At 54.8% G+C, this 20,528-nt stretch overlaps 1 protein-coding gene across 2 annotated transcripts in view; it reads left to right on the top strand.

The window, feature by feature from the left end:
* DPYSL5 (dihydropyrimidinase like 5) overlaps positions 1–18,888 on the top strand; it is a 35,403-nt gene extending 16,515 nt beyond the window's left edge. The window contains exons 3-13 of one of the 2 annotated variants that reach the window (XM_028725322.2): positions 2,691–2,849; positions 5,757–5,936; positions 6,140–6,208; positions 7,435–7,479; positions 7,667–7,742; positions 8,487–8,643; positions 8,823–8,964; positions 10,178–10,320; positions 12,342–12,549; positions 13,869–14,037; positions 17,153–18,888. In XM_028725322.2, coding sequence (XP_028581155.2) covers positions 2,691–2,849; positions 5,757–5,936; positions 6,140–6,208; positions 7,435–7,479; positions 7,667–7,742; positions 8,487–8,643; positions 8,823–8,964; positions 10,178–10,320; positions 12,342–12,549; positions 13,869–14,037; positions 17,153–17,238 — 1,434 coding nt within the window. In that variant the 3' untranslated portion in view covers positions 17,239–18,888. The remainder of the gene's footprint in view (positions 1–2,690; positions 2,850–5,756; positions 5,937–6,139; positions 6,209–7,434; positions 7,480–7,666; positions 7,743–8,486; positions 8,644–8,822; positions 8,965–10,177; positions 10,321–12,341; positions 12,550–13,868; positions 14,038–17,152) is intronic. The other variant, XM_028725323.2, reaches the window with a different exon arrangement.
* The last annotated feature ends 1,640 nt before the right edge of the window (positions 18,889–20,528 follow it).

The following is a 20,528-nucleotide window of genomic DNA, read 5'->3' as shown; positions in this document are numbered from 1 at the left end:
TCGTGGGGTAGCTTGGCTGAGCAGGTGGCAGCTGCTGGTGTCATTTGCAGGGCAGGTGTGGGAAGGAGTCAGGTCACCCCATGGAGGGGGCTGGTCTCCCTTGCATCGCGGCCCCGTTCTGCTCCTCATGGCATCCTGGGCCAGGCAGCAGCGTCAGCTTCTTCCGCCTTGCTCAAGAGGAGCCTGGTCAAAAGCCCCAGTTGCTTGCAATGACGGGGGGGGGGGGGCGGATCTGGCCGCCCAGCCACCCACCTGCTCGGACTGGGCTGTATCTCTGCCCATCCGCCTGCCTGCCGGTCATCTTGGGGACTGGGGGGAGCTGTCCAGGCCTCTGGTGCTGAAAGTGCTTAGCTCCTTTGCTCAACACAAGGCAAAAGCACCAGTAACTCCACAGAAGAGCAGGAGTTTTTGTTTTTTCCATTTTGAAAAAATACCAAGCCAGAAGGTGGTGGAACTAGAACTCAGATTACTAATATTTTTATAGGAATTGTTTTTAGAATTACTACTTTGTTTTTTCCCTTGTTTCTTTGTTTGTTTTTTCCCCTTTACCAAGCAAATCCAAAGTGGCTTTCAAAAAGATGCAGCCTGCTAATGCTCTTTTTAAAGAAATGTTCCAAACAGAGCTATCGTAAAGGGAACAGGATTGAAATAACAGCCAGATAAGCATTGTTTGTTTATTTCATTTCTTCCTGTGAGGCACCCCGAGTGATTGACGATCTAATAAAACTGTCGGCTGGTGTTCAACTAAGTTTTTCTGCTCGTGCAAGGATAGTTCTTGTGCGAGGGGGTTCCTCCCCTCTACAGCCATGCACCCCCCCTCCCAAAATCTGATTTGGGTTGGTGGAACTTCTAGAACAGATTTAGGCGGTGGGGAGATGGGAAGAACATTCCATCATGCAAGAAGAAATCATCTGACTAATGGAATGCCCCATGTTGAAAACAACTGAAACATAGTTGTTTTTTTAAAAAAAGCATTTGGGCAAGTTCTACTCAGAGCAGCCCTTTTGAAATTCATGGACCTAATTTAGTTGTGTGCATTAAGTTCAGAGGGTCTACTCTGAGTAGAATTTTGCTGAACACCACCTACCCACTTGGGTAATATGAATGAATTCTTGAGAGATGGCCTTCTGGCTGTGCACAGACTTGCCTTCTCTGAGCAGTGAGCCTGCTGTGGATCTGCACACTCCCCTTTTTGGACAGGTGTGCAGCTGTTCTAGCACAGAATCAAGCCCATGACGTCCCCCTGTTTCCAACAGAAGCCAGCTCTGCAGAGGGCGGATTGAATGAGCTGTGCTTAACATCACAAAGCCTCCTCCCTCCCCATCTAGCTGCTCAGGGTGTCCCTTGCGCCAGTCACGGCGCCACTGTCTCCTCTGCCATGAACATTGTTCCAAATACAGTGGACGCTCGGGTTGCGAACGTGATCCGTGCGGGATGCATGTTTGCAACCCGCAGCGGTGCATCTGCACACACGTGGGTTGCAATTTGGCGCTTCTGTGCATGCTCAAAGCCTAATTTAGCGCTTTTGCACATGCGCGACTGCTGAAACCCGGAAGTAACCTGTTCCGGTACTTCTGGGTTTTGTCAGTCTTTAACTCGAAAAAACGCATCCTGAAGCATCTGCAACCCAAGGTATGACTGTATTTACAAGAAGGGCTGGCTTCTCAGAGAGCGCTCTGGAGAAATGCTTCCTCATCCTGTGAGGCACTGGCTCTTTCCTTCCTTCTGTGGGTATGTCTAGGGCTGCAGCCATGCTCTCCACCTGTGCCCCCCCCCCCAGAAGAGAATGTGGGAAGGGAAAACATCTGTGACCCTCTGGTGCTGCTTAGCTACAACTCACACCATCCCTGGCCATTGGCTGTCCTGACTGCAGTTGGTAGATGTTGGGAGTCCAGCAGCCCTTGGAGGGCCTTAAAATCTTCCCCACCTGCAGAGTCTTGGTCAAGCCTCCTGTGGCTGGTGCGCTGCAGACCAGGGTGCCTGTGAGTGCAAGGGTTGGTGGCTGTTGTAGGAATGCGCTCTGCACATGCTCACATTATGTTTGCCGTGGTTCAATCCCTGGCGTTCAAAGTAGTTTCTGGGCACTGAGCCCCTTCACCTAAATTTAGGCTGTGAGTAAAGTCTCTTCTATCCCCCACCAGCCTGTTCTCGTTCTCTCTCTCTCTCTCTCTCTCTCTCTCCATTTTCCTGACATGCCAGGAGAACTGTTGGGGCAGCTTGGGCACCCCAGGGAAGAAGCGTGTTAAGTCCTGAGTGCCCTGTGCTGAACACAGCCAGGGCAATAGAAAGGGGGCTTCTGCTTCTGCTCACCAACCACCTCCTCCCTGCCCCCCCCCCACGAGGTCTCAGCCTTGGATTCCTCTTGAAATTGTGAACCCAGAACCATCATGCAGGGCCCTTGAGGGAATGTAGGCAAGGCAGCCAGCTTCTCCCTCTCCTCCCGCCCCCCCCTCAAAAAAAGCAGCTTTGGGGATTAGCTGATGTCCCACAAGTGTCAGCTGAGGACACAGCCTTCCCTTTGCATTAGCAAGAAATGCTTCCTGCCAGCTCCTGACCCAGGGCCTCCACGCCAGGAAGGCTGCAGGGCTTGCAGACTCTGGGTTGGGCGTTGGTGGTTCGCTCCTCTGGAAGCTCCCTTGGGGTTTCCACGGGGGCATCTCTCACCAGCTTCCCTTTGCCCCTGTGCCCAGGCTGCCCTGGTGGGGGGAACCACGATGGTGATTGGGCACGTGCTTCCGGACAAGGACATCTCCCTCCTGGACGCCTACGAAAAGTGCCGCAGCCTGGCCGACCCCAAGGTGTGCTGCGACTACGCCCTGCACATGGGCATCACCTGGTGGGCACCAAAGGTAAGAGGGGAGGGGGCGCCACGGGGGGGGGGGGGCTTGTTGGTCTCCCTGACTCACGTTGAGGAGGTCTTTTGCCTTGACTGGCAGCGGGTCTTTAGGGTTCCGAAAGTGGAGTCTTGTAAGAGCACAAGGAGTAATAATACAACAAAACAACAACAAACTGGCATAGAAGTATAAAACCAAATTTACCAGAATAATAGCTAGAATAGAGATAGGCTTGTAACCATTCAAACAACAAACATACTAAGGTGCCACGTGCAAGACAAAGCCTGGAGATACTGTAAACACAGAGTGGTTAAATGTGCAACTCTATCTTAACAAGTTACATGTGCAGTAAACGTTATACAGACTGGATAAATGAACCGTTCAACAAGTAGCGCAAGTACAGCCACAGAACGGCAACCCTGTGCCGCCACAATGGCAAGGGTAGCACACTAGAGAATATGAAAAGGGTTTTCAAAGCTGTTTTTCAAAGATTGAACTGGACGAGATGTTCTTCAGTGGGTCTTGAGTTGGAAACACAAAGCCGTATGCATGGATCAATCATGGGAAGGCAAATCAAAGCCGCCACCCTGGTGAGAATAACGCAAGTGGGCAAAAAGAGACCTGTACGCTTCATCAGTCCGAAAGGCCAGTCAAACAAAACGGTTTGCTCAGGATAAAGAAAGTATTCACAGGCCTGCCGGATCAGGCCAAAAGCCCATCGCATTCTGCATCCTCTTCTCACAGTGACCAGCCAGGTTCTCATTATGGGAAACCCACAAGCGGGACATCAGCCCAAGAGCCCCTTCCCCTCCTGTGGTTTCCTGGCCTCCTGTGGCAGGGAGTTCCATAGATTAACTTTGCACTGCATTAAGAAGTCCTCCCTTTTATCCTCCCCAAATCTTCCCACTTTCAACCTCATTTGAAGCCACAAATTCTGGTGCCAGGAGAAGAGAAAAACTTTCCCCTTTTCTCTGTGCCATGCATATTTAAATTCTTTTTTTAAAAAATTGTTTATGATTTCCAGGTTTATACATTTCACTAACTTTACAGTCATTTTAACATTTCCAAACTTGACTTTCTTCCCCCTCTTTCTGTAGTTCCTTACATTTTTTTAAAATATCTTCTGCATATCCAAATTAACTTAATTTGTTCATTTATTCATCTGCTTTAAATATATATGAAACCACAGGTTATTACAATAACCCTGCCAATGTTCTTATCTGTTTACAGTTAAATTTTCAATAAACCATTTCTATTCCTTTATAAAAAGTTTGTTATCTTGATTTCTTATTTTTCCAGTGTGTTTTGCCATTTCTTCATATTCCGTAATTTTACAAACTGCCATCGTTTTGCCTCTTAACTCCCCTTTAACCTAAAAAGCCCCCAATGCTTCAAACTTTCTTCACGGGGGGGGGGGGGGTACTCCATCTGCCTGACCCTTCTGGTTGCCCTCACTGCAGCTCCTTGGGGAGGGAGCCTGGGGCTTTGCCCCTTCTCCAGTGGTGCCACCTCCATGCCCCTCGGCCATGCCTCCTTCTCCCAGTTCTTCCGCAGCCATCCAGCTGCCACCCTCCCCACCTGCTCCAGCCTGCGGAGATTTTCCCCAGGCCAACTGCCGGGCCGTAGCAGGATCTCAAGGCCAGGGGTCTCAAGCATGCCTGCTGGCCGTCTCATGGCCTCCAGCTGCTCCAAGGGCTGTGGAGCATCTGCTGGCTGGTAATTCTGGATTAGACCCCTGCCCACAGCCATCTTGTTCCCCAGCCCCAGCTGGGTGGCTTGACCTCCTTAGCCTCTTGTTTGGGTGTTTGTGGCTCAGCTCCTTCCTCCTCTCGGCCCCCTGACAGCTGTAACAGCCCTTCCTTTCCCTCCGCGGTTGGCCACTCCCTCCCCCTCTTTGGTGGGCTTTGGCGCTGCCTTGCCTGGCTTCTGGCACTGGGAGAAGACTCCCACACACACCTGTGTCTTACCTGCGCAGGGCCATTTCATCACAGCTTGGGGCACCCAGCTCTGCAGCCTCTGTCTTCTGTAGTGGCGCCTGCCCTGTGGAACACCATCCCACCAGATGTCAAGGAATTAAAGAACTATTTGACTTTTAGCCCTGTATAGGGAAGTTGTTAATGTTTTATTGTGTGTTTAATATTTTGTAGGGAGCTGCCCAGAGTGGCTGGGGCAACCCAGTCAGATGGGCGGCATATAATAAAGTATTATTATTACTACTAAGATTACCAAGCATAGACCAACGACCTGCACAGAATACTGAGACAGAACATGCCTCTTGAACAAGGCGTGAGCATGCCTGGATGCAGAGCAGATTCCTGGAAGAGGACCCTAGAGCAGAGATGCCTCCTTCTCTGCTCCAGAGGACCCTCCCCACTTTCCCCTCCCACTGGTGGAGGTTCACTTTGGAGCAAGATGCTCCAAACACATGCTCCCTCCCGGCAGGGCCAAAGAGCCCATTGCTCAAAGGCAGGACCGGCTCCTCACAGATCCAGGCCCAGAGCAGCGCGTTCCAGGTGACTCGAGTGAGTGAGCCAGTCTGCAGAGGAAAGCTGGAAGCAACCAAAGTCGGGAGACATTGTGATGTGGGGAGAACTCCAGGCAGAGGATTGGGAGCCTCTTGGGGGGGGGGTGCAGCCAGACATGGCCTCCTTGAAGCAGCAGAGTACATCAGTGTCCATTGCTTCCTGCTTTCAAACATACCACTGTAAATAGGAAGGTCTGGAAATTTTCAGAATTTGCACCAAGTTCCACATGACACTCCTAGCTCATCTTCCTGTGTCCGTCAGGGCCTTAGATTTGGGCACATTAGATGATCTCAAGGCCTGTGGCTTTGGCCCTCTGTGTTCGGCTCACAGCATTTAAAGGGGTGTCGGTGGGCAGGTGAGACCTTTGGGCGAATGACGCCTGCCCCTTCTGCCTCAGGTGAAGGCGGAGATGGAGACCCTGGTGCGGGAGAAGGGCATCAACTCCTTCCAGATGTTCATGACCTACAAGGACTTGTACATGCTGCGGGACAGCGAGCTCTACCAGGTCTTCCACGCCTGCAAGGACATTGGCGCCATCGCCCGCGTCCACGCTGAGAATGGAGAGCTGGTGGCCGAGGTGAGCTGCTCGGGGGGCAGGGGGGAGGCAGCGGGGCTGCAGCCGGGGGGGCAGTGGAAGAGGCCGATCCCACCAGCCGATCCATAGGCTCTCCTCCTCTGGGAGAGGGGAGGAAGAGGCAGGGACCAGCAAGGGGGCAGGAAGAAGGTGACCCCTGTCCCTGCCTACCCCAGACTGACCCTCTCTTTTGCCTTTCCCTGCAGGGGGCCAGGGAAGCCCTGGAGCTGGGCATCACTGGCCCGGAAGGAATCGAGATCAGCCGGCCGGAGGAGGTAAGGGTGCCTATCAAGGAAGGAAGTGTTGCGTTCCCAAAGCAAGGAAGGATTGGACTCTGATTAATAGAATACACACGAGGCTTGACCAGCAAGACTCTGGGGGGAGGTGCCAATAATAATAATTCCCCTCCACCCCCTGGCCCAGGTCATTTTATTCACAAAAGAACTTTTTACACTGTGTTCATAAGGACCAATCAGATTTCCTCTGAGTATTTCAGAAAAACCCACGTGGGGACAAAGTTAAAGTTAAAACTACAAAGAGCTAATTTGAGCATGCATACATAATTCAGAGTAAATAAAATAGGAAACAAGGAGGAATGCTTTTAGCAAACCCCGGAGGTCATAAACAGGAGAGGCAGAATGGCAGTATTTACCATCTCCTTGTGAACTCTCTTCCTGGCCCTTAAGATCTACCTAAAGATTAAACTACATCAAAGCTACCTTCTGTCTTGATGACCCAGGATGCCTGGTGAAGTAACTGGCCTGTGTATTTAGAATGTGTATACGTGCCTGTCAGGTGCAGAGAAAGCAAATGGCAGAGGTGGAGAGGCCTGTGGGATTCAATCAGAAACTATTGTCAATGAATCCAACCCAGTGAACGCAATGCTTTCATTGCTGACACAATGGCTTGCTCCATATTTCATAATTCCTCATAGCAATCCCACCTGACCCCCACAAGGAAGGAGGCACACCTATGAATGAACACATCTGCCCTGCTAGGAATCTCACTCCCCCCAAGGCCCAAGAGAGAAAGGGGCAGTTTGGGAACTTGCAGGGTCTCTCCTTGCCAAGGCTGCCAATTGCCTGGTGACTGTTTTCAGAGGGCGGTTCTTCCACCAGCCAGGAAGAACGACCAGGAGGAAGGCGGTGGGGGAGGGAACTTGGCTGCCCATGCGAGGTTGGGGGCAGCTGGCTGAGCTTGTGGGTGCTGCTCAGAAGTGGGGGGATTATCATGGCCGTTGGTGGGTGGGGGACACCTGTGCCCTGCTGAGCTCCAGCTCTTACCACCTGCAGCCGAAAATAAGTGAGGTCCCCCACCCATTCCCACTGGCTTCACTGGGCAGACTCTTGCCCCATTTGTGCCCCATCCCATGAGCTAGAGCAGGGGGAAGTGTTGGGGTTCTGTTGGCACCTGCAGGCACTGGTTGGCCGGGCCGCTGCCTGCCTCATCTCTCTCTCTCTCTCTCTCTCTCTCTCTCTCTCTCTCTCTCTCTGCATCGCAGTTGGAAGCTGAAGCTACGCATCGGGTCATCACCATCGCTAACCGGGTGAGCAGCCTTTACCGCCCCCTCCTTCTGCTGCAGAGGACTGAGGCTGTGTCTTCTTGCCCGACTGGGTGGGGGCCCCTTTGCCATCCCAGGTGGATGGATGCCTTGGACTCCGCCCCCAGGTCTCTCTCGTTGCCCCAAGCCCCCTGACGCCTTTCCCCTACTTTTTGTCCTCCTCCCTCGGCAGACTCACTGCCCCGTCTACCTGGTCAACGTTTCCAGCATGTCAGCCGGGGACGTCATTGCCACTGCCAAGATGCAAGGTGAGTGGCGTTCCCTGGATCTGGAGCAGGAGGTGCCCACACGGCAACTGCAAGCGGAGATGGCAAGCTGCCCTTGGCATGTCCCGGCCCCTGGACCCATCCGGCCCCTCCTTGCTAGCCATTGCAAGGAGTGGGTCTTTTCTCCTCAGTCAGCTGGGGTGCCTGTTTTGGGGTGCCCTTTGGGTCACTCCCAACTCTGCAGTTAACCTTCCCAGACCCTGAGATCGCCCTCTGATGCCCTTCTTTGCGTGCCTCCTCTATGATATCTCCGGACGGTGGCACCACAAGAACGGGCCTTCTCTGTGGTGGCTCCCCATTTGTGGAATGCTCTCCCCAGAGAGGCTCGCCTGGTGCCTTCCTTACGGATCTTGAGGTGCCAGGTGAAAATGTTCCTTTTTAACCAGGCCTTGTGCTGATTAATATTCTACATCATTTTAACTGAGTCTGTGGGAAGGTTGGGATTATTGTTTTGCTGTTTTGTTTTGCTTCTCATGTTTTTATCCTGTATTTTATTATTCTGTGAACTGCCCTGAGACCTTATGATGAAGGGGGGGTGGTATATAAATCCAATAAATAAAAAACAAACACAACTGTGAGCAAAGTGTCCCTGGCACCCCCCTCGAGCGCACAGCTGAACGATGCACCCCACAAGTCCTGCCTCTGGTTGCTGTGGGGCTCTCGAGGAAACTGCCCCCTCCCTGCCCCACGGCCAGGCCTGAGGTCCCTCCCCTTGCTTCCCTGCAGGGAAGGTGGTGTACGCAGAGACCACCACGGCCCACACTGCGCTGACGGGCTTGCACTACTACCACCAGGACTGGTCCCACGCGGCGGCTTACGTCACCGTCCCGCCCTTGCGGCTGGACACCAACACCTCCACCTACCTCATGAGCCTGCTTGCCAAGTAAGGGGGCCTGGGCTGGGGGGTGATAGAGCCCTAGAGGATGGAGGGAGAGGAGGATGAAGAGGAAGGGGGTCCCAGAACGAAGGGAGGGAAGGAAGGGGTGGCTTTGGGTGGAGAGGCCGAGAAGCCCCCTCCCTGTCAGCTGGCGAGGGGGTTGCTAAGACCAGCTTTCCCTGCAGTGACACCCTGAACGTGGTGGCCTCCGACCACCGGCCCTTCACCACCAAGCAGAAGGCCATGGGCAAGGAGGACTTCACCAAGATCCCCCACGGAGTCAGCGGAGTGCAGGACCGCATGGCCGTCATCTGGGAACGGGGAGTGGTAGGTGGAGGCCCCCCCTGTTGCCCCCATCCCGCCATGGGGAGGGGAGGGGGCCTGGGGTGTGTGTGAGAGGCTTTCAAGCAAGGAATTGACTCTTCATTGTCAAAGGGACGCTTGCAAGGTGGGGAAAGGCATGTCCTTCAGCCCCACATCTCTCAGGGGTGCACCCGACAAGGTGGTTGCCACAGCAGAGACCTCCGCTTATGTCTCTTCCCCACCTGAGCTGCCTGCAAGCAGGAGAAGACTGCGCCTGCACGTGACCCGCCTCTGCTTTTCTCACTTCCATCCTCTCCTGGTCCTGCAAGGCATGAGAGGTGGGGGCAGGAGACGGCGGTGTGGAAGCCCTTGGCTCTCCCCCCGTCTGAGCCATCCCTGCTGTTCTTCACTCTCCACTTCTGACCCCCAATCACCGATCCCTTTTCCCAAGTCAGTCTCCAGTGCCCCTTCTCCCCAGAATGCAGACATCACTCCCTGTGGCTCCACCAGGTCCCTGACTTGCCAGTGTGCCAGTCTGGTGTAGTGCTTAAGAGTGGTAGTCTCGTAATCTGGTGAACTGGGTTCGCTTCCCTGCTCCTCCACCTGCAGCTTCTGGGTGACCTTGGGCTGGTCACACTTGTTTGAAGTCTCTCACCCTCACTCACCTCACAGGGAAAGGAGAATGTGAGCCGCTTTGAGACTCCTTAGGGGGAGTGATAAAGCGGGATATCAAATCCAAACTCTTCTTCTTCCCTTCGCTTGGTGCAGAGGGACAAAAGCTAGCAGGAGAGGCTTGGAGGAAGCCCTACTGGGGTCCCTCTGGCTGGCTGTCTGGCTGCCCGCATGAGAAAGAAAGGGGCTCAGGGCAGGGCACCCCCAAACCAGCCTTGCAGCAACACTCAGCACTGAGCCTGCGGCAGAGCTCCCCTTGCCTCCTTCCCTGCCACCAGCACAGTCTGTCCTCAAGCAGCCTGGGGGTATACAAACTAACATGGGGGGGGGGGGGGAATGCTCCAGGATCCATCCCAGCACCCCCCCCCCCCGGAGATCTGCAAGAGGGGGAGAGAATCCCATGGCAGGCCTGGGGGGGGGGGGCTTGGCGAGGCCATTCAAAGGCAGCAATCCTAGCCAGGGAGTGGTCCTCTGGTGGTGGTGGGGGCTCTCCAAGAGTGTTTCCCATCAGCTCCCCCCTCCCCCCTGGCTCCTGCCAAGTCCTCTGACCTCTCTCTCCCCTCAGGTGGGGGGCAAGATGGACGAGAACCGCTTTGTCGCCATCACCAGCTCCAACGCTGCCAAGATCTACAACATGTACCCCCGCAAAGGCCGCATCATCCCCGGGGCCGACGCAGACGTGGTCGTGTGGGACCCAGAGGCCACCAAGTAGGTTGGGGGGGCACACAAAGGGGCCACAGGGAGTGGGAAGGGGGCTGGGTGTCAGCAGGGCCATGTTGGGAGTGGCAGCCTGGGCTTATGGGCTGTGAGAAGAGGGGAGTTGATGGGGGGGGTCACTTTGGCCTGATGCTGCTTCAGAAGCCAGGCTCCCCTCCCCTCCTGCTGGCTGCCTCCCCAGGGAAGGGGGGGGGAGAGAAGGATGCTCACAGAGATAAGAGGTTCTCCGCAGCATAATGGCTGTGTGTCCAACGCTTGCTGCATCAGTTGATTTGATGGTTTGATATATTATTTCGTACAATTTATATGCTTCCTGATGGTTTAAAAAACACCCAAATAAAGCTCCAAGCGGCTTACAAAAAAGATAAAACAATAACATGGCCAATAACAGATATTAGAAAGTTCAGAAAGACTTCTAGGAGGACAAAATAACAGTAGACTAAAAACAGAACAAAACCTCCATCACTTTCTAAACTTCTGGGTCGACTTGTCCAAACAAGAAGGCTTCCAGCATGTATTGGATTTCCAGTGGTTCTTGTTGCGGGGGGGGGGGGTCTTTTAATTGTCAGTTGCTTCAAGGCGTTTTTGTGGGCAGCCATTCGTAAGTCAATTCAATAGGTAATGAGGACAGGCTTCATCCTCACTCTGCCCCCTCCCCAACCAGGCTTGCCTTTCTGCCACAGAGGCAGCGGGGGGGGGGGGGCATAGGAAGTTGCCTTGTTCCATGTCAGACCCTCACTCCATCTAGTGCAATGTCGTCTGCACTGACCGGCAGCAGCTCTCCAGGGTTTCAGGCAGGAGCCTTTTCCCCAGCGCTGCTCGGAGATGCTGCCACTGGGGACTGAGCCTGTGGCCTTCTGCATGCCAGGCGCATGCGCCACCCTTCCTCTGAAGCTGCAACCCGTGTTGGCTGGAGCTCAGTCAAAAACAGCTGGAGGGCGTCAGGTTGGGGAAGGCTGCCTTCCCAGACTCCCGTCACTGTTCAGAAATGAGCTGGAACTCCCAGTGAACAAGCCTCTTCCGGCTGGAACCCCTGAAGGCGTCTCTGCTTCTCAGGAAAAGACACCCAGTTTCAGGGCCCAAAGAAGGCTTCAATTTCGCCAGACCCCTGAAGTCCCTTAGTGCATTGGCAGAGAAGGACCCACTTGCTTCTGGGGCCTGCGCAAAGGTCTCTCTCCTTCCTCCTCCTTAGTAGCGCAGGGGCAATCTACTGTCCTCCTTGCCCAATGGATGCTTGCAACACATTCCCCTCTGCTCTGATCCTGTTGCTTTCACAGCACGCAGTAGATGGCGCAAACGCACCACTGCGTCCCGCTTCTGCCAGGGGAAGGGGACGCCCTGAGTTGCAGCTAAATCTTGCAGCGTGGAGTCCTCCTGGTCAGGGTGCCAGGGAGCCAGCCACACTGTCTCTCGGGGCGCCCCGTTCCATTCCCCATCTGCCACCTCTGGCAAGAAGCAGAAGGGCTTTTATTTGCCCTACTTCTGCAGCCTTGCGGGGCACCTCTCCCCAAGCCTGTTGATCCATCCCTCTCAATGGGGCTCCTCCATCGCTGCTCACGGGATCAGCACATGTATGACGCTGGGGGCCCTTTCTAGTTTTTCCCCTTTGAACTGACTGCCCACCCCCAGATGGTGGGGACATAATGCATTTCTGAGATGAAAAGCTAGGAGGGAAACTTGCAAGGTGAACTGGGCAAAGGGCACATTTCAAAGACACACCTGGGAGGAAGTTCCTGCTCTTTGCTTGGAGGCCTCATCCTGCCTCACTTTGACATTGCGTGTTGTTATTTCCATATCCCTCCTTTCCCAAATCACAACAGAGAAGGTTAAATAAGAAAAACCTATAAATGTACACAATACAAAGTTGACATGCTCCCAGAAGTCTTTGCTCTGGTGGGGCTTCTAAAGGAGCAGGGAGGGGGCTGGGAGCCAGCCATCCCCCCCCCCCGGCCCAAGAGGGAGTCGGAGGAGCTACCGGCCCAAGCCCTGCCTCACCTCCCTGCTCCCCCCAGGACCATCTCGGCCAGCACCCAGGTCCAGGGCGGGGACGTGAACCTCTTTGAGAACATGCGCTGCCACGGGGTGCCCCTGGTCACCATCAGCCGCGGGCGCGTGGTCTACGAGAACGGCGTCTTCATGTGCGCCGAGGGCACCGGCAAGTTCTGCCCCCTCCGCTCCTTCCCAGACTCCGTCTACAAGAAACTGGTGCAGCGGGAAAAGGTACCGGGGCAGAGCGGGGAGGGAGGGAGCGCAGTGCATTGCATGCAGAGACACCCATCGCATGGCAGCCTTGCCGCTGCACTTAGCAGCAGAGTGAAGACCACCATGGATTAGGGGGGGGGGTCTGCAAAGAGGAAGAAGAGGAGGTGGGGCATGCCCAGAGGCTTTTGCTTGTGGGCCAGAGGGTGGGCGGGGGGAAGGCTGGAGCCCCCCAGTTCCTCCTTTTTGAGCAGGAGTGTGGCTGCGGGAAGCCCAAGGGGTGGGGGTTGGGGTGGGGGTTTGCGGGAGGAGAATAGTGGGGCAGGGGGAGGCACAGAGGGTGGAGAGCAGGACTGGGCCCCCCAGGTGTGCTTGTGATTTGGGCGTCCAAGTGCAGAAATCAGCATCCAGGTGTTTGGGGTTTGGTTTTTTGCAACGAGGGAGGAAACGTCTCACCTTTTTTCTGCAAGGAGAAGAGTTGGGGCTTGGCCAGGCCTGGCATGGCTAGCGAGACCTGGCTAGAAGGGGGGGGGCTGAAAAGGCTACCACTTGAGCAGAGGGGCAACTTAGGGATGAAGAGGAAGAGGCTTGACTGGGGGGGAGATGTTGGTCCCCAGGAGAGGCTGGCAGGAGAGCAGAGGAGCGACCAAGAGACCCAAAGGAGGGGGCTTAGGGAGTTCACCACAGAGGCCACCCCCCCGGCACCCCAGCCCCCCCCCAAATCCTGAAATGCTAGAATTGGCGCAAGGACCCTGAAAGCCGTTTAGTCCTTCTTGGGATGGGGGGCAGCCAAGCTCTGCACCCAGAGATGAGGGAAGGCAGGGGGAGCCGAGGGAATCTTCCCAAGGGGTGGGGGGCTGAAGAGGGGGTGAGCCAAGCAACCAGCCCCCACCACTTCGCCCCACTTCCCCTCACGGTCCTTGCTGTAAAGAGAGGGGAGGCTGGGGAGCCCTGCCCTCCTCCCAGCATGCCTCAGTGTTTGACCAGTGGTAGTCTGGGGCAAGGAGAGTGGAGTGGGGGGCGGGTAGCAGAGAGTGGCATCTGGAGGGGGTCCCCGGCAGCGGACTGGAGGCTGGCAGACGTGGCACCGAGGGCCCAGTACTTGCTGGTGGAGGGGGGGGGATGAGAGGAGCCCCTGTTCCCAGCCCCCAGAGGCAGCTGCCCCCTCCCAGCCCAAGCCCCCGCCCCGGCCTGCATTTCACCCGCCCCCCCCCTCGCCCGCCCGCCCCGAGCCCCCCCAAGGCAGGCTCCCCCTTTTCCCACCCTGGGGGCACCGGGGTCTCCAGAGGCCGCCTCTTCCGCTGACCTGTGTGTGCCTTTTGTTGTCTTGCTCCGCGCAGAGTTTAAAGCTCAAGGGCGTGGACCGCACCCCCTACCTGGGGGACGTGGCCGTGGTTGCCCACCCTGGGAAAAAAGAGACGGGGACGCCCCTGGCAGACACGCCCACCCGGCCGGCCACGAGACACGGGGGCATGCGCGATCTCCACGAGTCCGGCTTCAGCCTTTCCGGTAAGAGCGGGGCTGGAGCGCGGGGCCTTCTGTGGGGGAGGGCGCGCAGAGGCGGGAGAGCCCCCCACGCCATGCTCCTTGCACCCCCCCCAGGCTGCCGCATCTTCCCTGCCCCGCTTGCCCGCCTCCTGCCTTGCCCAGCAGAGCCAGGTGCCCCACGAGGCCTAGGACCTGGCTTCCCCCTCCCCTGCCCCACCCCCCACCAGCGCCCCCACCCCCAATTCCTGCAGGGCCTGCTCCCCGCCCCAATCCTGGTTATTGACCCTCATTGGCTGGGAATGAAGAGAAGGGAGAGCGAGAGGAGGAAGCAGCCAGAGTGGGACACAGGCAGAAGTCAGGCCAAACCGCTCTTTTGGGGTGGGCATAGCATCTTGGGAGGGGCACCCAAGGGTCATCCAGCCCAGCCCCCCGCAATGCAGGAATCACAGCGGAATCATCCCTGACAGGTAGCCAGACAACCTCTGTTGAAACAAGGAAGGAGAGGCCCCCAATTTGCGGGGAGTGGGTTCCTCAGCGCTGGGTATTTTGGCTGGGTCAGGATAGCCCCCCGTCCACCCCTTCTCCCCCCCCCCCTCCTTCAGGCACACCTGCAGGGCTACACAGAAGGGGTGTCGCTCCTTGCAGAGGAGTCTCCTGCCAGCCGCAGCCGAGAGGGAGCAGTGGGGCCAGGCAAGGAGGCCTGTGGGGCTTAGGGGTCGGAGGGCAGGGCTCTGCCTCTTGCCTGAAAGGTCAGCTGGAGAAGGGGCAGGGGGTCCCTTTCCCTCCTTTGTCTTACTTGCTCATCCTTTGTCTCCCATTCCAATAATATTTTATACATTTTAGACAGCACTTTTATATTACATTCCAACAGGTCTCTCCCCAGTTGTGATATTTGTTCCCCAAACCCTCATAACCTATCTTTCTTAAATACTTCATACAAATGATGATATTGTATCCGTGTTATTAATTTTCCTGATAATTCCTTAAATTCTTTTAGTTTGTACTCCTCCCTCTTAATAAATTTCTATAAGCTGTCTATCTTTCTGTCATATTCTTTTTCTTTACCACTACTCCAACGGTGAGAGCCAAAGTGGTATTTTTACCTCTAATAAATTCTTATATTATGCCATACTCTATAATTCCCCCCCCTAATTTAATGATTTGTAAGTCCTTTATGAACTTTCACCTTTTCATACCATAGATAAGCATGCTAACCAAAAATGTTATCATGACCTTCTAGATCTAGAATATGTGAATTCTTTAATGTCATCCATTCCTTCAGCCAACAGAGACAAGATGCTTCATAGTATAATCTCATATCTGGCAGGGAAAAACCTCCTCTTCTTTTTGCATTCTCTGCCACAGTCCTGAGAAGAAAACCTCACTCCAAAGTTGCTATTTGCATTTCAAGGGAGTTGAAATGCAAATAGCAGCTTCCAAAAAGGGAGGTCTTTCTTGGTACCAGAGCAGGGCGTGAGAGAGAGTTAAACTTCTCTCCCCCTCTCCAATCCCATTATTTGCATCTGGTTTGGACCTGCGAGTGCCTGGGGGCTCTGAACTCTGGGTCTGGGGTCCGCAGACCGTGTGAGGTGTTTCAGGTGGCACCTCTTCTGCTGGAGGTTGCATGGCCAGTCATTTTAGGGGGGTCTTTCATGGGGTGATGAGTAGGCGAGAGGGCAGGCTGCACCAGCGATGTGATTTTTTCTTCTTTGGCGGGGGGAGAGATACTCTTTGTACTGACCTCTGCGAAGAGGGCTCTGTTGTGCGCAGAAGCCGTGGTTGGCAATGGAGAATCTGCTTCCTAGAGCAAAGGGGGGGGGCTGCCAGCCTGTCTCTTTCGGCCTGTTTGTCCCTTCAAATTGCGGGGGGCGGGGGGGGGGGGCAGGGACACATGCCTCCTACTCGAGGCTGGCAGAGCAAGACGTGCCAAGTCTGGCACTCAAACTTAATGCCAGGTGTCAGAAGTGAGAGGCTTCAGGCTGGCCTCCAAAGTCTTGCTTGGGAATTCTGGGAGGTGCTTTTGCCGCTGGATTGGACCTGGCAGGTCGCTCTCGGCCAGCACCTCAGTGCCCCCCCCCCAAGAAAAGGGTGGGAGCAACTCCTCCTTCTCCTCAAGCTCAACCCCTGGCAGGCTCTGGAAACAGAGGCGCCCTGAGTAATGGGGGGGGGGGGGTTATAGCCACTACGGGGGTCTCTTCCTCTTCCTTGAATTGTTCAGCAGTGGGCAGGGGCGGGGAAGGGGGACTGCAAGCCCTGATGTAATAATAATATAATAATAATAATAATAATTTGTTATTTATACCCCATCCATCTGACTGGGTTTCCCCAGCCACTCTGGGCGGCTTCCAACAAAATATTAAAATACCGTAATATATCAAACATTAAAAGCTTCCCTCAACAGGGCTGCTTTCAGATGCCTTCTAAAAGTCAGATATTTATTATTATTATTATTATTATTATTATTATTATTATTATTATTATTTATTATTATTTATTTCCTTGACATCTGATGGGAAGGAGGTGCCACCACCGAGAAGGCCCTCTGCCTGGTTCCCTGTAACTTGGCTTCTCGCAGCGAGGGAACCACCAGAAGGCCCTCGGAGCTGGACCTCAGTGTCTGGGTAGAATGATTGGGGTGGAGACGCTCCTTCAGGTCTACTGTATTAGGTGGATCCCCCTCTCTTATGCTTGTCTCCCCTCTAGGGGCGCCGACTTGCCCCCCACATGGAGGGGGCCTGGCATCACATGACACGCCCTGCCCCTGCCCAGTCTGCAAGTGCTTGCCTGGCGGTGGCAGCAGGACATAATCACCCCTCAATATTGGGGGTGCTCAGCCCCTCCCCACAAATATTGAGGGGTCGAAGCCCCTTCTGCTCTCTATAGCCCCTGCTCCCCCCTCATCCTTTGCTTGCCCCAAATTGCAACCACAGGAAAGAGTTTTTTCTAGGCCTGGCAGTGTGTGTGTGGGGGGGGTGCGCCTGAATTTGGGGAAAGCTGGTGGGGCTGTTTACGGGGGTCCTCGCCGCTGCTTTTCTCCTCCCCGGCTGGTCCTTGTGGCCTGGTTGGGACAGGATGTGCCCCCCCCCCCCCCCGTTGCTGGTGTGCTTCTGACCGCCCCGTCCTTCTCTGTCTCCAGGTTCTCAGATCGATGACCATGTTCCAAAGCGAGCTTCGGCCCGGATTCTCGCTCCCCCCGGAGGCAGGTCTAGCGGCATTTGGTAGCTGCTCCCCCGACTTGTCCCCCAACTAAGGACGCCGTCGCCGCCCCCCCCCACTCGCCCGGCTGCCCCCCCCCACGCCCCGCGGGCTCCAGGCAGACACACCTTTCACCGGAGCTGCTGCTGCCGAAGACCAGCACTTCACACCTGATGACCCCCACCAAGACCCCTCCCCGGAATGAGGCTGCCGGGGGGGGTCCCGGGCCAGAGGCACCCCCCCTCACTCCACGGCTGCATGGAAACGCAGGCTGATGCACGGGGGGGGGCGATGCTGGGCTGCTTCTGTCTCTTTCTTCCAGGTAGAGGGGGGCAGCTCCCCCAAGTGCCACGGGGGGTGGGGGCCGACTTAGGGAGGGGGCAGGGCCAAGGGGGGGCCACCTGGGCCCCCAGTTCCTTTCTGTTTTGCACGTTGGGTTTTTTGGATAAGTGACATTTTGACTTGTTTGTGCATCACGTGGAAAAAAAATGAATAATCCTGAATTAAAAGGTGCTTTGTGTGACTAGCAGTAGGATAGAAAGGGGGAGGCAGGTGGGGGGGGGCTGGAAAGGTCTCTAGGGTGGAGCCCCCCCCCCCTTTCCAAGCAGCGTTTGCTGTGCAGAGAGGTTCATCCCAACATTGCTTAGCAGTAGTGGGACCCCCACTTTTTGCTCTCTTCCCCGGGGAGGGGTGATGATGCCATGAGGTGGATTGAGGGGGGGGTTCTCTGCTGCCTGCCCCCCTTTCCCCTGGCCTTCTCTGTAGGCCCCACTCAGTGCCTTCTCTTGCGAGGGGGGAGGGCTAAAGTGGGAGAACTCCCACCCACCCCGTCCTTCCGCCAGCCCACCAGGCAGGAGTTGCCAGGGAGGGCCCCGAGCCAAGGGCGCAAGAGGAGGGCCAGGACCCCTGGGCTCCCCCTGGAGAGTGCAGTGCAGTGGTTAGAGCAAGGGGACCTCTCTCCCCACATTCCAGCCTAGGATACGGAGCTTTCGTATCTGCACCTTTTGGTAGTCAGGAATCCCTTTCTGATCCTTGGGTAGGGAGAATGGGTCGTGGGGTGAAGGGACCAGAGAGCCGGGAGGAGGAGGAGGCTGGCTGCTCCCCAAAGCCTTGGGGCCTCCCCTTGCCACTCCGCAGAGGAAGAGGGGCTGGGTGCACTGTCCTCTGCGACCCACTGTGAAGAGCTTGTGGGGGGGAAGCCAGTTGGGGTCTCAGCCCATGGTGGTTGGCACCTGTTAGACCTGAGAGGCACCCGTTGAGGTATGGGATGTCTTGAGAGTCGCCAGCATACTCACCCCAACATTCCTCTTTTAACACAATGGTGCTAATCCCCCACCCCCCTGGCTGACTGTTGGGGCCACAGAGCCCCCCTCCACCCCCCTCTGCCCACCCACCCACCTGGTCTCCCTCTGGAGTAGTGTGAAAGTGTGAACCGTTACTTGTGCACCTTCTCCCCCCCCCCACTAGTTGGTCCCCGTAGGTGTGCGAGGCTGGTGGGGGGCACAACAGAGGACTCCTTTGCCCCAGGACTGCAGAGGAGGAGGAGGAGGAGTCCCGGCCCCCCGAGTGCGACCGGCCCCCCGCCCGCCCCTCCGTTGGGATAGTCTTGTAATGGCTGTGATAGCACCTGCTGCCCTGTGCGTTTCTGTTTCCTCATTAAAGTATGTTCTCATGGTACGAGGCTCCTGCGTCTGTGCTTCCGGGGTTTGGGGGGCAGCATTGAGATTTGGGGGGCCTTCACAAGCGCGCTCTCAAGGGTGGCTCAAACCAACAGTCCATCAGGCACCAACAATCCACAGGTAGCGATTGCATCTGCTTTGGCCGGCTACCGGATTTTTTGCTCTGTAAGACACACCCGACCATAAGACGCACCTAGTTTTAGAGGAGGAAAACAATAAAAAAAATATTCTGCATCTGTGCAGCGCCTCTCCAACAAAGCGGGAGGAGAAAGGGAAGGGGTGCCATTTCTCCTCACGCTTGCGCAGCTTTCCCTCTGCGCAGCACCTCTCCAGTGAAGTGAACGTTCCTCCTGTTGCCCTGAAGAGGCTTCGCGCGGCTTTCCCAGAAGTCACTGCTTTCGCTGCGCAGCTCTCCCTCTTGCTGTTCTGGCTTCTGGCATAGCCGCGCAGCCTGCATTCGCTCCATAAGACGCACACACATTTCCCCTTACTTTTTAGGAGGGAAAAAGTGTGTCTTATACAGCAAAAAATACGGCAATTAAATCTGCCGTGCTAAACGGGATGTGGGTGTAAACGAAATGTGCAGAGCTACATGCACCAGTTGGCAGCAAAGGGCAGCATTGTGGGGGGCACACAAGTGCATTTCCTCCTGCCCCCCCCAAAGGGGCTGAGGCTTGGGATTCCCGCCTGCTTTGCTCTGTCACACTCCCCCCCCCCCCGCTGCCGCCATGGTCCCTTGGAAGGTTCCAAGTTGATCCACTAGTGGCATTTGATGGGGGGCTTTCCTTTGAAGAGATCTCTTGCTTCTTCAAACATTGCGAAATAATCTAGTTGTCAGTATCTCTATTGATAATAATTTTTATTAGTTTTCAATTACAATAACCCAATAATAGCCTCATTATAACAATGACAAATTATAATACAATTATTAATACCAATCCTTCAGGTGCCAAATCATGTAATTTAAGTGCCCCCCCCCCGCGTGCTAGAATGGATGATTTGATGATTTCTGCGTTCCAAAATCCTATTAATTTCAATCACACTCCAGTCAAAATAGCAATCCCTTATACAACAACTGCAATATTAACAACTTCCATTCGTACTGACACACATTAAATGATTTATAAACGTACAGGTGAAGCATTCAAACCATATCCTTGTTCTTCCTGTGGCAATTATTCTGGCTGTGATGTTTCTTTCTGTCCTTGAAAAATATTATGTCTATCTTTTCCCAGTTGTTGCTGTTCTCCATCATTCCCTGGGTGGAGCTAATATCCCATTGTTGCTTCAGAAGTTCTCCATTGCTCTGTCCTGTGCTTCATTGTTTTGCAACTTTAGCAGCAGCTGCAAAAATCCCAAGCTGTCCCGATAAAAAACCTGTTTTTGCCATTTTCCCCTCTCAACCTGGGAAGGAGAATGATCTGCAAATAACTCAGTGATGAACCTTATCAACTCCTTGGCAAGCTCACAGATTCCTTTCATCCCTCCATTCAGCCGAAGATAAGCAGTTACACTTCCAGTTTAATTAAATTCCAAGTCCTTTTAGCATTATTCAGTTCAGTCCGTAGATAATAAAGGATAGGGAAGAGTCAGCTCTAAATTACCATCGTAAACCTTTTGCAAAATAGCGCTTCCCTA

This window comes from Podarcis muralis, chromosome 3 (assembly GCF_964188315.1).
Source record: "Podarcis muralis chromosome 3, rPodMur119.hap1.1, whole genome shotgun sequence".
In the NCBI taxonomy this organism is placed as follows: Eukaryota; Metazoa; Chordata; class Lepidosauria; order Squamata; family Lacertidae; genus Podarcis; species Podarcis muralis.
This window is presented reverse-complemented; position numbering and strand designations above follow the sequence as displayed.